At 38.6% G+C, this 18,131-nt stretch overlaps 1 protein-coding gene across 4 annotated transcripts in view; it reads left to right on the forward strand.

Annotated features, from left to right (window-relative positions):
• Window positions 1–18,131, forward strand: part of MCTP2 (multiple C2 and transmembrane domain containing 2) — a 245,634-nt gene that overhangs the window by 127,400 nt on the left and 100,103 nt on the right. For all 4 annotated transcript variants that reach the window (XM_036065570.2, XM_036065572.2, XM_078078936.1 and 1 more), the window contains 3 exons: window positions 1,082–1,175; window positions 13,984–14,086; window positions 16,408–16,510. In XM_036065570.2, the coding sequence (XP_035921463.1) occupies window positions 1,082–1,175; window positions 13,984–14,086; window positions 16,408–16,510 (300 nt within the window). The remainder of the gene's footprint in view (window positions 1–1,081; window positions 1,176–13,983; window positions 14,087–16,407; window positions 16,511–18,131) is intronic.

The following is an 18,131-nucleotide window of genomic DNA, read 5'->3' on the forward strand; positions in this document are numbered from 1 at the left end:
TCTTGTTTTTTAGCTTGTAAGAATAGATCATCTTGAAGGCATGTCCACATTTAAACTATAAAAGTATTTTATTTCAGATGTTTTCAGATTAGTGTAAACTAGTTTTTTGTTTTTGTTTTGCTTTGCTCTGTTAGGTTGAAAATACACAGCAGAAACAACTTTCAAAACTGCCCAGAAATGGTGCATATGAAGTTAGTTAAACCTGAACTATTATTAAGTTATTATTATTGTATCCTGAAATGCCTCAAGAGCAAGGATTTTACTGTCTCCCCATAAATCCCCAAGGCCTACTTATCACAGGTTTTTAGTTATCCAATGATAGCGGAAATATGATATCCAAAAGTTTGAAAGCAGAATCTTTTCAGCAGATGTGTTCTGGAGGCATGCAGAAATAGTTTATCTGCTTGTCTCTTTCATGCACCATTTCTGAAGGATGCAGTGTATATACACAGCAAACTATCGTTCTACATGCTTAAGAATTATCAGTAGATACATTCAAGCATTGGCTCATGCAAACTAAAAAAAATCAAATAAATGTGAATACAGGGTGATATTAGATGCTCAGTCTCTAATGAGCTGGCTCAAACGTGGACCAGAAAATGCACTGTATTTCCATCCCTACGCTCTTTCCAGTGGTAATAAGTATCTGTGAAGGGTCCAAGTTGAGCCCTCTGGTATCCCTAAAGTTTGTACTAATGAGGTCAAAATAGTGTGGCCTTTTTGAGTGATTTTAAAGTTTCATTCAAGAGAAAGAAAGGGGAAAAGAGAATGAATGGAGCTCCACACACATTTTCCCCATGGGATATCTGTTCTATCACCAGGGGGCAGTGTTAAAAGTAGATTCTGTGTGCTTTGTAATTGGTTTATTTTGAAGCTGTAGTTAATTCTCAGTCACTTTTAATCTGGTTGTTGTGAATGCCTAACTATCCCATTGGCTGATATAATGTACTCTGGAACTTTACTAAACTTTGCACGAGAAAGGTGATGATAAATCTAGAATGTACTTCCTACAGGACTTTATGGCATTAAGTAGTATATTAGAAAGCTATTTTCATGTATGATCTACTTTTCTCCCCCTCAGTGCTTACAGAATTCCCTGAAAGATATGAAGGACATCGGCATTTTACAAGTGAAGGTTTTAAAGGCAGTAGATCTCTTAGCAGCAGATTTCTCAGGTATAAACATCTTTAATTCATTTTCCTTTTTACTTACTTCCTGTTTTGAAATGATCTGATGGCAAAGCAAAATGTTTTAGTAAGTGGAAGCCTATACAAGCAATCATGCTCTTTCAAATAGAGTGATAGAAGAAGAAAAAAGATGCAGTCAACAGTTTTTTCACTTAACGTTTTTCACAAAATTATTTTTTCAAATAATTTTACTATGATTAGATAATGTACTAGTCCAGTTGACTTTCAAATATATTTGTGGATTATTAGTGCCACGAATTCTTTATTTGTTAAATTAATTTTCTGAGAAAATTTACCATAGTACCTCAAAAGACAGATTGGACCTCCTGCCTTCACTCCTTGGCGGTGCTCTGTGCTGTGAGCTTTTCATTCTTCACCATGTACGAGGTTGCGGTTATTCATAAATTTAAGCATGAAAGCCCATCTAGCTGGCACTGGTCTGAAACAATAACCAAAGTCTTGGCCATGGAACCACTTTGCAGTTGACATGGTCTTACACAAAATTTCTCTTGGTGCTTCACTAACTTGAACTTTTAAGACAGAGGCGAGAACAGACATGCTTTGTGCTGAGTTATGCTTGACTGTGAGGAAAGTAATACAGGCATTCCAGTGTCTGATCGGAGGGTGACTCTCCTCTTATTGCCAAATTAACCCATTATACTAACAGTGGAGACACCTATGTGACAAATGCTATTTTCAAGCAAATTGATAAATACAAAGAATACCAGGTATACAAAAAAGAATGTACAGATTTTATGCATGGGCGAGGTATTGTAAGACTTACTTCATGTCCTATTTTTAGAATGTGGTCTACTCTTTTCAAGACAGAAAGTTACACTATATGATAGTAGCTTCTGAACTTTCCAGCTTGAGGATGAGGAAGATCAAACTTTGGAAAAGAGAATTTTAATTTTAAGCACTTTCTATTACAAAAAATGATGAAAAAAAATGATGGGGAATATAAGCTTATTTTTTTAAAGGAGTTCTCTTCACCCTCCCTCAAAAAATGGACCAATAGAAATCACTACTGTATAAACCACGAGAAATAGGATGATGATGTTCTTATGGAAATACCGAGGGAGAAGATCCAAAAATGGTATTTTGGCCAGTATGAATAAATGAATTTGGGGGGTTGTAGATGAAATACTCGGATGACTACTTCTAACATTCATTAATTTAGTTGCAAATGTTGAGAGTCTCATATTGAGTTAGAAATGTTCCTTTCTTTTAAGACTTATAATTTACGAAAATACTTAATTCACTCCTTTCCCATGTGCCTTTGGCCTTCGGAGTTTTGTTATCAGCACAGCACATTTAGAGTTTACCAGTTTTCCAGAGCCAGTTATTTTTACTTCCATCTGAATGTTTTGATACAGTACTTTTTGAATCTATGACTGTTGCTGTCTCAGGAAATGTTGTTTCAAACACAAGAACTCATTCATGCCTTCAAACAATGTTTTCAGAAATTCTATTTGTAGTTGTATGTTTGGGGATCTCTGGGAACTAATTGCAATGCATTAGAAGTTTCTTTTTAAGTCTTGTTTAGAACTACATCCGTATGTGGAAAAAATTTTTTAAAACCTTTATTTTACCTATCCTGACAGGTGTCCCTCTCTACAGCCCCCAAAAGTAGTGTTTACGAAGGTGTTTCAGGCCAATGTCACTTTTCCAAGCAGTATTTTGGCTATTAAAATAAAGTGAATAGGAGAGGAATCTGAAAAAAATATGAGAATATTTGGAAAGACCAGAAAACAAGGCAAAACCCTCTTTTCAGAAGAATAATTTTTGGGGAAAATGTTGTCATTTTGTCATTTTCTTTATATTCAAGATTCCAGGAGATAGTTTTGGAGTGGATGAAGGTGAGTACCAGAGGATCCCAGTAGCAAAAAGCAATGGTTACAAACCCAGTCATGCTGTGTGGTTTGACTGAATGCCCTGGTGTTTTATTGTCTCTGTATGATTTATGAGAAAATTATCACTTTTCTGAATTGAAGCAAAGATCCTTTTCATTAGCTAAACATGTCTTTAGACCATATTGATCTTTATTTTTAGAACCAAATTTCACAGTCTGTGTTCTTTATAGGTTGGCAGCCTCCTGTGTGAATCCTCCAGTCTATTCTCAACCAGGATATTGCTTTAGGGCAACAAAGTGGACCTAATGCAGAGAGTTGTAAAGTAAATTTTCTATGTGAAAAAAAGAAATGGATTCAGATCACAGGGAAGTAGCAATAGGGATGTAATTAATACCTCCAAGAGGTTAGCTATTATATCATACGGTGGGGACTCACACATTATTGATGCTCTTACTGTTCACTGTTAGAATTCACTTGATATGTAGTAAAAAATGCTGGCTGATCCAGAATCAGAAGAGGTATGTATACCCATCATTGTCAGTACCAGGAGCATTTAAGAAAGAAGTTAACTACTTATACCCCATACCCAGCCTTTTCCAGTCGGCTGTACTTATAAATGAGTGTTCCATTGCAGTTGCTCAGGGAAAAAAGTATTCACCCCTGTGAATAAACAAGAAGTCTATTTACTCTGAATAACCAGGGGCATTCTCAGAGAGTGATGATCATTTTAGACAGAGTACAAAAGGGAACTTTCTAACCTTACTACTTTTGTTTTACATTTTTTGATAATTCTTTGTTTCTTAAACAATACCAAATAACCATAATAACTGATGCTTTAAGTGTTTCACCGAAGATTCCAGGGAACCTGATAAAGCAAAGGACCAGTGAGAGCAAAGGACCAGAATCTTGGTAGTATTCTGGATGGAGGTTACTGTTAGAGTTTGCAGAGTACAGGGACCTCTTGTCCTAGGGTGGGGGGGATGTGTGAATGCACTTGGTAATCCTTCCTGTCAGTTTTTTGCCCATTTTAAAGTGATCTCTGTCTTAGCAGGGAACAATTAGAAAAAGAAAATATCAGCTGTTCATCGCCACTGTGCTCAAAGTAGGATATTCCTTATTAGTGATTATTGGTGTTACGATTATATAGTCATGAAAAGAAATTAACTTTGGAGAAAGTGAATCCCCATTACTTTGCCAATATTTTAAAACATTGGAATAATATATGTACATATTATATACATAATATATATGCTATATATATACACACAAACATGTACTGAGGTAAATTTGTTTCCCATTAAAAAATGAAAATATGTTTTTATATAAAGAAAAAATAGTGTCTTTCCAAATGTGTTAAAAGATATTAATAACCTAAATCTATGTCTATTCCCAGTATTAAGATATTTACAAAAGATAAAGGCTTCGATGCTCTAATGTATAAAAAAGATATATTTATTATTTTTTAATTCATTCTGTCATAAATATGCTATTGTGTGATTGAACTGATTCAACACTAACACATTTGAATTTATGTATAGCTCGGCATTTTTTTTATGCCTGACGTTTGTGTATCAGTGAAAAGACTTTTTAAAGAATCTGAAGTAATCTATCTTCTCTTGCAGCCCATCCCTCTAAAATTGGCGAAAGACATTTTAATGTTCTCTACAGCCAATATTAGATGTGGATAGCCATAAGCAGTCATTCTAATAGAAGAGCCTGTCAGATATTTTTATTAAAGAGTTTGTCTCACAAACACCTTGTGCCCAGCATAACCTAAAATTTTTAAGTAATATGTTGTCCATTCTGATGCTATTAGTTCCGTAGTAAAGCAGACTATAGCCTTGATTCATGAAACAGATGATAAATTGTACTCTGAGACTCAAGGTGAGCCTAGCTCTTTGTAATGCTTAATGAGACCCACATCCTCCACTCAGCTGCCTTCAGTCTTAAAACTCAGCGGTTTTGAGAAGAAAGTAACCCACCTTCTAATGATGAAATGAGAGAGAGGAGGGCTTTGTTCAGGACCAAGGTGAGGAATGATGTGTGCAACAGGTTCCCTCCCCACAGTGAAGCCCTCAGAGAGAATGGTGCTGTATCTTGTACTTTGCCCAGGGATACATCAGATTCATGAATTAATACTGCTGAAAAAAAAGCAGAGTTTATTTAATAAAAGATAATAAAGTAGGTGATAGATAAATAGAAAAATTGTTAGAGAACAGAAATCTTTTCTGGTCAGAACTGTATTTCAATACAAACGACAATGCTTATCTTACCTATTAAGGGACCAACCAGTGAAGAGTAGGCAACTATTTACTGTATGTTCGGGACATATAGAGAGAATTATTCTGGAGAGCCTTGTTATAATTGATAGACTGTTGTGGGGAACCTGTTGGATTTTAACATGTAGGGGTTGCTTCGATGTATCAGTACTAAAGCCATGATGGCTACCATTTGCATAAGGTACCTGCCAAATTCAACACCTAGTCAATGACTCTTCTCTTATATTCTCAGAATCAAGATGTAGGTTTCACACTTCTTCCTTCCTGTTAATTAAGCCTTCTCTTTATTCTTTAAAATAAATCTTACATGTTGACATCCTTTCCCCTAGGGAATCTTCTAGTGGTAAGACTGGTTATTGTTTGGGCTCTCTCTGCTTTATTTTTCCACCCTGTTATCACTACCAAGGTGCCCCTGGCCATTAAGAATTCTGGCGTAAAATGGGGGATACAGAAACGTATCACCTCACCATGCCAACATAGCAAAAAAGCAAGTAGGGCAGCATTGCAAGCCCACCTCATTGTAGAATGATAGTAAGTCATATAACAATGTAACATATGTCTCAATATTTCTGCTTTTTGTAGCACAATCCCGTCTTAATTTTTTTCATGTTCCTATCTTAATAATCTGTCTGCCATGGAGAAGCTGGGGAAGTATCAGGAAACAATGAAGGAACAAAACTGGAAATACCATCTTTGCTCACAATCTGGAGTTACTTATTCTCCAGGGATTTTTCTTTCATCCTTGCAACTTTTTTGGCAGATTTTGCCATATGAAACCCACCCATCAAACACAAAAAAGTTTCCACGTATATCTGGATTTTCGTGACTTCTTGGCCATAAGGTTGTCACTTGGATGGACCCTTTCTCTGTTTCCAGTGTTAATAAGACAACTGCCAAAATAGTGTCAAAATACCCATCAGAGGAGTGGAAAAGACAGTGTTTTCAGACAACAACAAAAAAAAATGCAGGTTATTGTGAAGTAGCCTTATTTGATAAATAAGCATGATAGGAACCCTAATAGTGCCTGATCCAGGAGAACAAAGATACATTTAATTCCAGAATCCCCAACTTCTCTCCAGGAAGCCCAGTATAGCTTCCCAATTGCTTTTAAAGCTTGTCTCAACTTAAGAAAAGCCAGCTTGGTGGTAGATCTCATGATCTTCAAGAAATATTCATTGAGTACCAACTGTATTTGAGGACCTGGGTCACTTCAGCCTTTCTCTTCTACTGCAGAGTTGCCCATAGGGGGCAGCGTGTATCATTGAAGTGGATGAGGACCTTGCTCAAAATCTGGGTGGCATTTCCAGTTCCCAGCGCCATTAGGAGGAGCTCTTGGTCTGTTCCTCACACAGGGTTGATCTCTCCTGACTTCGGTAGAGTTCTCCATTCATTCAGGACATGAGCCCTTTCTCAGTGACTGTGACTCGTGCGTTAAATAAATCAACGTTCAGTTCAGTGATTTATTCATCAAAGATGAAAATCAGTCCCCATTTTTTTGCCCTTTATTTTTACGGTCTCTGCCTTTCACTTTCATCCTCATGTATTATGGTGTAGAACATATATAGAAATAGAGAACTATTTTAAATCTTGGTTCTACCGCATGCTGGCCTTGGGTCTACTTCCTCATGGATATTTTGAGGGTTAATTAAAACCTATGTGAACATGTCTAACACATATTGCATGTTCAATCAATACTATTTCCATTTTTTATTAAATTTATTTGCTTAGAGTATAATTGATGTGGGGAATTCCACAGGTTATTATCTTAATATTTTGTCTGTATTTTTTGTAATTTTAAATAATGTCAGAATTATCAGCATTTCTAATCACACTTGGCTTTTCAACCGCTTTTAGAAATCTAGTTACCAGTCTAGGGCGCCTGGGTGGCTCAGTCGTTAAGCGTCTGCCTTCGGCTCAGGTCATGATCCCAGGTCCTGGGATCGAGCCCCACATCGGGCTCCCTGCTCGGTGGGAAGCCTGCTTCTCCCTCTCCCTCTCCCCCTGCTTGTGTTCCCTCTCTCACTGTGTCTCTCTCTGTCAAATAAATAAATAAAGTCTTAAAAAAAAAAAAAAAGAAATCTAGTTACCAGTCTAAATGTTTTTTCTTTTTTTTTTTTTTTTTTTAAAGATTTTATTTATTTGACAGAGAGAGACACAGCGAGAGAGGGAACACAAGCAGGGGGAGTGAGAGAGGGAGAAGCGGGCTTCCCGCCGAGCAGGGAGCCTGATGTGGGGCTCGATCCCAGGACCCTGAGATCATGACCTGAGCTGAAGGCAGACGCTTAATGACTCAGCCACCCAGGCGCCCCTAAAATGTTTTTTTCTTTTTGTTCTGTTTCTACTGCCTGATAAAAGTCAAGGGAAAAAAATGTGCTTCATGGTAGGAAAATTCTCATACTCAAACCAGTTTAGTGCTTGCATTTACATTTTGATAATCTGAATAATAGTTTTATCCATATAAAATATTTTTGTGGGCTCATTAGATTTTTGCTATATACAAAAGTTCTATTTTGAGAAACTGTTGACCAAAACACTTCATTTAGATCCCACATTATAGAAATATTCCAGCCATATGCTATAATAATGACTTTTAAGTAGTTTCTATAAATTATAACACTGGCTATAAGTTTCTTGTTATTTTTTTTTCCCAGAACATGACTACTTGTATCAGAGGAAAAATAGTCCTATAGTTACTGTTCACTGGGGATTTTAAGTCACCTGTCCATTTTGTGGTTTGTTTTCATTGTCTGTTTGAAGTTGTATCCATAGCAATACTTCTCTTAAAGATGCCCTATTTTCAAAGGGATGGCTGTAATTGCAATTTCTAGAAAGCTTAACAATAGTGATTGAATGCTTTTAATTTCCTTGAGAACCTCTTGGATAGCTGAGCTCAAATCAAGACCAACTTTTTAAAAACACATCAAAAACTATATAAATCTGTCTTTGGCTCACCATCTGCTTTAATAGTCTGCCAAAGAACATGGACTCTTGTCATTGCAGAGTTTGGGAATCTATGTAAGATTTAGCAGTTTTGAACTTACTGGTACATTGAGAGTGAATGAACTCAGTTTGGTTTTCTATGAATTAACAAAGGAATCACTTCGATCTTATTAGTTGGGTGCTTAGTAATTAATTATCTTAATTTATCTAGCAAATGTATCTGTGAGAGGCTGTGGTAGGCTCTGGTGATGTCGTAGGGGATAGGAATTAGTCTTTGCCCTCACATGAAGTGACTAGTTAAACCAGTAGCATCTATGGTTGACATGTGAACAATGAGGGGCTTAGAAGCGCTGACACTCCATGCAGTTAAAAATTGGCAAAAAATTGGCATATAACTTTTAACTATTGATAGCCTATTGTTGACCTGAAGCCTTACTGATAAGATAAACAGTTGAGTAACACATATGTGTGTTATATACTGTATTTTTACAATAAAGTAAACTAGAGAAAATGTTATTAATATCACGGAAGAGAAAATTCATTTACAGTATTGTACTGTATTGTTTATTTTAAAAAAATTCACATATAAGTGGACCCACACAGTTCAAATGCGTGTTGTCCAAGAGTCAGTTGTAATGACAGTTATACTCCTAAGGTCAAGAACAGGATGCCAAAGTTCATGGAAGGAATACCTGACTGGTGTTCCTACAAGAAGTGATGTACTGAGATGTCAGAGATGAGTTAGCACAGCAGAGGTAAAAGAAAAGCATTTTAAAATGAGGGAACACCATGTTCCAGAGCCTGCAGGGCCTTTCCAAAACCTGGAGGATTTTGAGGGTGCCTCAGTGGGGAATCGGGGAGATGTTGGGTAAATGCACCGGCTAATGGTGTTTTTTTGGGGAATGGAGTTAGAAGAAAGAAAAACTCATATGTCACTGGTTCTTATATGTTCTGTGTTTGTGCTAGAATAGCAGAATATCAGAAATTTAGTTAAATAACATTTCAGCAAAATTAAGTCCTTCCCATCCTTTGTGGATCTCGCAGTCCTAATATAGGTTTGTCTGCTCCTTGCTCTGGATGTCTGCAACAGCAACGTAAGCAAGTCCTCACTTGTGTGAGTCCACAGAGGCCATTCTTTGGATTCCAGAAGCTTGCAACCACTCAGGAAGGCAGGACATACTTGAAAACTTAGACCCAGCACCCATAGAGATCAGTGTTTGTTCTTCTTCAAAAATCCCTCTAAGCTCCTAGCACAGTGTTTTCCACATTGCAGGGATCATAAAGTAATTGTCGACTAAAGGAGCAGACACATCACACAGTGAGGGCTTATAATTTTCAAATTAATCATCATAGGAGTTGCGGGGAGAGGGAAGGCTCCCGGGAGCCTAGGGTTGCAGAGAAAGTTCTATGAAGATGATACATCTCGAACTAGGTCTTGGAGGCTAACTGGCCTTTGTGTTTTTGGCTAGGAGTGGGGGGTGAGAGAGCATTGCAGGGAGAGGCCATTCCACATGCAGAGTAGGAAGCCTGTCTGAGCCCCACATCTCTGTATGCTGGTCAGGAGTGGGGGAAAGACACACCAACCTCGACAGAGGGTTTGGGAATAGGGGATAGATCAGGATGGATTGTGTGGGGTAAATTGTCAGAGAATAGATTTTCAGGATGAGCGCTTAGAATTTGCTCTAATATGCTATTAGTATGATTGTATGCTATTACTAGGGTTGTAAGCATATGGTTGGAAACAAGGAATGAAGGGAGAGTTTGTGGAATTCTAGTCTGGCAAGGCCCTGTTGGTCCCCCCTCCTTCCCAGCTTGTCTGAGCTAGATGATGTTCCATGCTTAGCGTCAGGAATTATCTTCCTCTAGAAATCCTTTCTTCTAATCCTGCCCCTTGTGCTGACAGAGCCAGGTGGCTCCTGGCTGCTGGATGAAAAAAACAAAATGCATTTAAATGAAAAATACTGGTCATGGCCTTCAAGGCTTCAAGCTAATCTCAGCATTTATTTATCCATATCTTACATACCGTGATTGCCACTATTTATCTATATCTATCTGTGTGTCTATCTATCTTGTTAATAAATTTAAGGCTCTCATCTGTCCTTATCTCCTCAAGATTAACCCACCCATTTCTGCTAGCCAAATGAAGTCTCCTCCTCAACCTTGCTTTAAGATTCATTTCCACTATGAAATCTTTTTGGCCTTGGACCAACCACATTAAATCTCTCTGAACTTCAGGAGCCTCTTCTGCAAAATGGCATAAGCATTCCTCACCTCTTGGAGTTGATGTGAGGACTGAATGAGAAGCTGCCTAAAGCATGGTTACTTGTATAGAGCAGAAGGAGCCAGGTGGCCCCCCTCTGGCTAGCACCTGCCGCTAGGAGCCTGCAGGACCCTCTCACTGGGGCATGGCACTCTTCACGGCAGATGCATGCCTTGGGTGTGCCGGCCTCAGACCCTTAAATGAAATACAGGACTGAATATGGAACAGGAATGTACAGATGTAGAATATGAGAAGTGTAAGGAAAACACACAGTCGGAGATCAGAAATGGGAGGAACACAGTCTTCTGGCAGGGAGCATGGGAAAAGTTTTCATTGAAAAGGTGACATTTGCTGAAAAGCAGAGATGATTATAAGAGTCCCTTAAAAGTAATGACTTGGTGGTCGGGGCCTGGTTCAGTGCCAGGAGCAGAGTGGGTGCTTAATAAATATTTGTCAGATGAATGGTATTACTTCTACAATACATTTATTACTTCCACTCAACTTCTGTAACTGATATAAAGGTAAAATTATTTAAATGAGAAACCTCTACTTTATCATCTGAGGAACAGAAATGAATTGCCAAGTGGTGGTGAAGATTAGCAAAGGCTATTGAGGGCAAGGTGTTAAATCACCTCCGTGAGCCTAAATCGCCAGTGGTGTAACCGTGCCAAGGTGACGTGCCATCTGGGTGTACAAGAGGTCATCTAGATGTTTTACCTGTAGAACCAGGTGGAACAGAGACAAAAAGTGCAGACCCAAGTGTGTATGTGTCGGTCTGTCTGGTGCTGTTTGCTCAGTACCACTGGGAGAACATTGGGACATTTCGTTTATTACGGGAGATCATTTTTACCTCCAATAAATGTATTCATTATTTAAATTCTAGAAAATCCCCATATATCTGGAACCTTTTAAGGGAAAGAAAGCTCCGTAAAGTGTAGATAAATGACACTATAAATGTTTTAATGTCTTTGTTTCTTCTTCCTCCTCTCTGCCTGTTTATACTGTAATATTAATAAATGCAGCATTTTAATGAGCTTTGACGGAATCACCTTCAGAGAGTTGGTGCAGTATGTTCCTTGGAGACGCATAACTGAAGTTCCCGGGTTCTGGAAGGAAGTCTGTTCCTCATTAGCTGGGATAGCTAAGAGTGTGCTGGCTCAAGAGAGAGGGGGCCACAGCTCAAGCCCACCTGTGCGTGCACAGGACAGGCCGCGTCTCGGCCCTGCTGTGGAGTAACCCCAGGGCTTTCATTAAAAGTGTCAGATGGTTTCCCTGGAGTGAGTGCTGATGGCATGTCATGTTGGTGTCTCTGGAGGAGTAGCCCTGACACCTACTAACAGTCTGACAAATGGTTAAGTAGCTGTTTCAGCCGGGATTGAGTGAGCCAGCGTCCTCTGCCTGAGCATGAGAGGAAGAGCATGTGTTCTCTTCACACTCCTGGTTGTTAAAGAGGCAAATCTGCTCTCCTCCGTCCGCAGCTCCTCCCCACCCAAAACCGAACCCCCTTGCCCTGCAAAACACGCTCCCAGAGTAAAACTTACTTGCTTTAAGTAAGCAAGACTTTTTTTTTGTGAGATGCAAATGGGTGTTTTTTGGGTTGGTTTGATGGTGGCTGCCCAACATCTGAAACCCCTTGTACATTTGGGGAGGTTCCCATTGCATGTTTTGGAGAAGAGATCAGAGCCTCCTTGAGTGCGTGGACAGAAGGTGAAAAGCTAGCACTTCTTTTCTGAGCACTGGCATTTAGGGCCTGGGTCCTTGGCGAGGCGGGAGCAGTCAGATGCCTTCTCGGAGGCCTTCACATCTATTATCAAGTGCAGCAAAGAATCAGGAGTGGACAATTCATATTAGACGCAGCCACATCCAGGGGCCTGTAACACGAGTACCCTGTGAGGCTAGTTTTCCTGGGAAGCAGAGGCCAGACTTTTCCTGGGGAGAGTGACTGAGGTTCTTGTACCTGAGTATTTCTAACCCTTCTTTGGTTTCTAATAATTTTCAAGCTTGATTTTCCAATCTTTGCAATGATTCTGAGAGCTCTCTGATACTATTTTAATAAATTCCTCCCTCGCTAAATTGAGACAGGGACCATTTCCATGTTTATAATTGACAACCCCTACTCATGCATTTATGTCCATGACTTGGTCTTTGTCTCCTGGCCGCTGAGATCATAGCATTGGCTTAAAAGCTTTGGCCAGGCATCTATGTGTCTAGAACACTAGTCAGTTGAACAGAATCTCCTGTTTAATACCCTTAATCATGCATCTATTCTTCCTCCTCTTCTTTTTTTGAAATAGACTCTTCCTGCAGTCTCCTGCACGTGTCGGTCTGTCTGTTGATATGCGGTACCTCGGAGCTCCTGGTTATTAAGTTAATTAGATGGAGGTTCAGTGGCCTGAATGGTAGGCCAGTAGGTCAAAAAGCCCGAGTACTTTCGGCATTAGACGCTGGCCTGGGATTCTTCGGCCATTTGTTGGCGGAGCATCTGTCCTCATGTCCCCAATTAATTTAGTACGCACCACTTTGTAAGGTGTCCATGTGCTGCAGAGGCAGGCAATGTGTTCATGTTGTATGCACATTATAGAGCCATCCATTCTGTCCCTGACAGTTCCAATTCTAGATCCCACTGTCAAACTCAACAAAAGGGGAGAGCTTTTTTTTTTTTTTTTTTTTTTTTTTTTTTTGTGGTAACTTTCTGGGTCCAGCTTTGGATTTGGGACTTTCTAACTTTTTTTTTTTTTTTTTTTTTCTTTTGGAGGATGTGTGAGGTGGGGTGGAAAAAGAAGAGGTGAGATGAGAGAAGTAAGGGTTAAGCTTCATTTTTTTTTTTAAGATAAAAACGTTGAACTTGCTTTGTGGAATTCTACTTTTGCATGTTTATAAGCAGCAAAAATGTAGCATCTGTATTCTCATAATGTACTGAATATGTAAGATCCTACGTGTTTGTGGCCACTCCCTGCAGAGTGGTTTTAACTCCTAAGTAGCCGTGTTCATAGTTTTCCTCCCTTCTCTCATGACCCCGAGGAAGCCTCTAGGTTAACATAGACTTCCAGCAATAGCTGAGTAATTACCTGTATTGACTCAAGGAGAACTTAGGCAGGAAACAGAGGGGAGCTTCTGTATTAAAACAAAACACAAAACTGGACTCCCTCACATGTGAGACTGATAACAGCTTCTACGTAACCTGCGTGGTCACTGGCTGTCAAGGCTGCATCTGGGTTGTGTCTCTGTCCCCATCCATGAAGTATGCTACAGTTCCAGAACTTACAGGTTCTCTCCGTTTCCTGAATTCCCACACAAGCCTTGTTAGAAGGAGAAGCTCACATTTGCTTTTTCAGCAAGCACAGTTTTATTGGTATAAGCGTGCATGGCTTTTATTCATTTGGCCTCTGTTACTTTTGAGATTCATTTGTCTCTGACCGGGAAGATTCCTTTGCCTTGACCAATGCCCTGTGTTCTCTTTCCAGGGAAGAGTGATCCTTTTTGCTTGTTGGAGTTAGGCAATGACCGACTTCAGACACACACCATTTACAAAAACCTCAACCCCGAGTGGAACAAAGTTTTTACATTGTAAGTGCTTTAGCCTCCAGATTATCAAGGAGGGGTTTTAACTTAGAGATCAATTATCCTTGATATGTTTGGGGCAGGCTGGGGCTCTTGAGTGGAACTTTCTGTCCATTTTTATGTGCGAAGAATGAATTTTATTGTTTTTTTCCTTCTGAAAACCTTTTATGCTTTCATTTTATAGAGTATAGTGTTAATAATAGAAGAGGCCATTTGGAACTGCAAGGGAGTGATACAGGAGGCATTTGTAAAGTAGATCTTTCAGTAACTCAATTAATCTGTGAGTAGATGGAAGCTTTCATATATCCAGACTAATTCATTCCTGGGTTAAAGAAAATTACAAATGTAGACCTGCCTTAAATTCAAGTTTATATGTTACAAATTATTGTAATGCCTAAAGGCTTGTTTTATGCCAGAGGCTTTTGGAAAATACAGATTATCTGTGATTCCTCAAGGAGTCCCAAAGTCTCTTTGTATTTCAGCTTGTCTGAATGACCTGCTCCACAGAGATGCCCTGTCCACTCTTTCAAACTCAGGCATTTAGGAGGCTGGATATATTTCCTAGTGTGCTTTAGATTCTGAGGTACCTGGCCGTCAAAGGGAGGCACCTGTTGATTTGGGTCAAATGGTGCTTCACTTCCCCCACAACACTGACGAAATGCTGTGTTTGTAACTGAAAGAATACGTTTTGAATGGAGTTGGTGATTCCCAGGTAGAAAGTTCCCAAGGATCAAAATTGAATTAGTAATAAAAAAACTCCCAACAAACAGAAGTCCAATACCATGTGGTTTCACTACCAAACACTTAAAGAAGAGTTAATACATATTCTTCTCAAACTTTTCCAAAAAATAGAAGAGGAAGGAAAACTCCCAAATTCATTCTATGAGACCAGCATTACCCTGAGACCAAAACCAAATCCCCACAAAGAGAACTGTAAGCCAGTATCTCTGGTGAACATAGATGCAGAAATCCTCAACAACATATTAGCGAATGAAACCCAACAATACATTAAAAAAATCATGCACCACAGTCAAGTGGGGTTTATTCCCAAGATGCAAGGATGTTCAATATTTGCAAATCAATCAGTGTGATACATCACATCAATAAGAGGATAAAACCCATATGATCATTTCAATAGATGCAGAAAAAATATTTGACAAAATACAACATCCATTCATAGAGGGAACATACTTCAACATAATTAAGGCCCTATATGAAAAACTCACAGTTAGCATCATACTCAGTGGGAAAAAATGAGAGCTTTTCCCCCCAAGGACAGGAACAAGACAAAGATGTCCACTTTCACAACTTTTATTCAACATAGAACTGCAAGTCCTAGCCACAGCAATCAGACAAGAAAAAGAAATAAAAGGCATCCAAATTAGTAAGGAAGAAGTAAAGCTTTCACTATTTGCAGATGACATAATACAGAAAACCCTAAAGACTCCACCAAAAAGGTAATAGAACTGATAAATGAATTCATTAAGGTTTTGGGATACAAAATCATTATACAGAAATCTGTTGCATTCCTATACACTAATAAGCAACAGAAAGAAAAAAATAATAAATCTCATTTATAATTATACCAAGATAATAAAATACTTAGGAACAAACTTAACCAAAGAGGTGAAAGACCTATACTCTGAAAACTAAAATACTGATGAAAGAAAGTTCCCAGGATCTATGAGAAGTGTATTAACTCGCCTAAGCAGATTTGCAAATTGCCGTATGAAAAAGTTTCTTGTTTGCTCAACACATTGCTGATGACCATGGCTCCATTTTTCATTATAGGTAATGTCTGGTTTCTCGTCAACATAAAAAATGTTTCTAAATATGCATGGGATTTTTAGTATTTTGTGTTTCAACAATAGGAAGCTTTCTGTGGATCTCAGCAAATAGTGATTTTGATCACCTTTTTTTTTTTCAAAGGGAATTCTTCATTAATTTATTTTTTTCTTTGTTAATTTAATGTAAAGAAAATCTGTTTGCCTATTTGAAAGCGCTGTCCTTTTACCCTCCTCATTCTGTCTCTTTTTCTTTATCCTCCTGTTTCTTTAATAGTCCTACCCTTGAGTGCATGTATACATGGAAAATGTCATAGTAAAAAAGTTGACTTTTTTTTTTTCATATGGATGTCTGACTCTTCTATGATGGAAGGTTTGGGAATACAGTTCAGTTTGATTTAATTTTTGGAATTTAATTAAATGGTAGTTTTATACTCTAAGGACATAGAGGCTTAATTAGTGAAACTGTGTTTTCAGATCTGCATGGAACAGACTCCACTTGTGTGTTTTTGTATATAATACATGGTACATTTCTTGTTTCAGTCCTATTAAAGATATCCATGATGTTTTGGAAGTGACAGTGTTTGATGAAGATGGAGATAAACCTCCTGATTTTCTTGGAAAAGTTGCCATTCCCTTGCTGTCCGTAAGTTACTGTAGTTAATACCCAGTTCATAAGTAATTTTACAGTTGACAAGTTTCTATGGGCTAGAGTTGTTCTATCTTTGTCAATCTGGGGAAAAGATCCGCCCAGCTATAGCAGGAAATAACTCTTTTATTCCTTATCCTTTTCCAGTATTTTCAGTAGTTTCAGATATAAAGTAACAACTATTTAGTTGAATATTGGTTTGACCAACGAAGACATTTTGACTAGTCTTTCAATTCATTCTCAATCTTTCCATCTTAAGATGGGAATTTCTGTTTGGTTTCAAGGAATACAGATCTATGACTGAATTTCCATTTGTTAATGAAAAACATACACGTGTTTCTTTATTACCTCCTTACTACCCACTTCTTTAAAGATTAATTGCTGGTAACTGCAAAGTTGTTCCTAGCTCTACTGAAGACCATTTTCTCAAAAGTTCTATTTGTCTTTATAATAATAGAGTTTGCTTTCAGTCTCAAAAACTGCTTTGTGGAAGAGAGCAGAGAGCTTCTCTTGGAAAAAGAGTGCTATTTCAATAGTCTAGTTAAAAGATAACATACCAGAGTAAGCTAAGAGCTGAATGAAAAAATACCCTATGAAGTCAGAGGAGAAAGCACCACATAATGCCTTTACATGGGCAAAGGAGGGAAGCTGGGATCTGAATTCACCTATTAATTGAACATTTAATGTGTGTACCAAATGTACTCTTCCAGAAGAGAGAATTTCAGTTTTTCATTCAATAGTTAATGTTTCGCTGTAGAGATGTCATGGTCTTATCAGTCAATAAGGCTTTATTTACTTCTTCCCAAAGACTTATTTCTCCAAAGTTATTAGTGCATTTTTGTAGCAGGAGAGGTCTGTGCTGTAACCATGAGATTAGACTAGCTCGCATGATGCTTACAGTGGGAGAAACACTGCATCTCTCAGTATCTGTACGGGTTTTGATCGCCTGGTTAATTTCTCCCCAAGTTCTCTTATCCCCACTGTTCCTCTAAGAGAAGGGGTGGAGCAGCTGTTCCCTTGTTGATTTGGCTCCTGCCAAATACTCAGAGCTGTCAACAGCAGACCACACTGACTCTCAGGGAGGAGACGGCAATTTGGGATTTTTCTCCTTTTTTTTTGGTTACAACATTGCCAGTTACTCCTGAATTAATACATGTAACAAGAGCATGGAATACAATTTTAGAGAGGTCTAAAGGGACAAGAAGCAAAGACCCTCCTTTACAATTCAGTTTCCTTTTTTCCTCAAATTTTTTGGGCAGGACAGAGATATTTCTCCTTTTGATTGTTTTTAAGATTTATTTATTTATTTTTGAGAGAAAAAGAGAGAGAGTGTCTGAGTGGGGGGGGGCAGAGGAAGGGGAGGGAGGGAGGGAGGGGAGGGAGAGGAGAATCTCCAGCAGACTCCTCACTGGGTGCAGAGCCCGGTGTGGTGATCGATCTGATGACCCTGAGATTATGACCTGACCCAAAATCACGAATCTGATGCTTAACCAACTGAGCCACCCAGGTGCCCCGTCCTCTTGTTTTGATAGATAAATCTGTAGTAACATTTTATTCCTTGCTGGGTGAACACTCCTTGGAGTCATTTTTAACCTCCCTTTGTTTTACGTATAAAAGT

The sequence above is a fragment of the Halichoerus grypus genome, chromosome 8 (assembly GCF_964656455.1).
Source record: "Halichoerus grypus chromosome 8, mHalGry1.hap1.1, whole genome shotgun sequence".
Classification (NCBI taxonomy): domain Eukaryota; kingdom Metazoa; phylum Chordata; class Mammalia; order Carnivora; family Phocidae; genus Halichoerus; species Halichoerus grypus.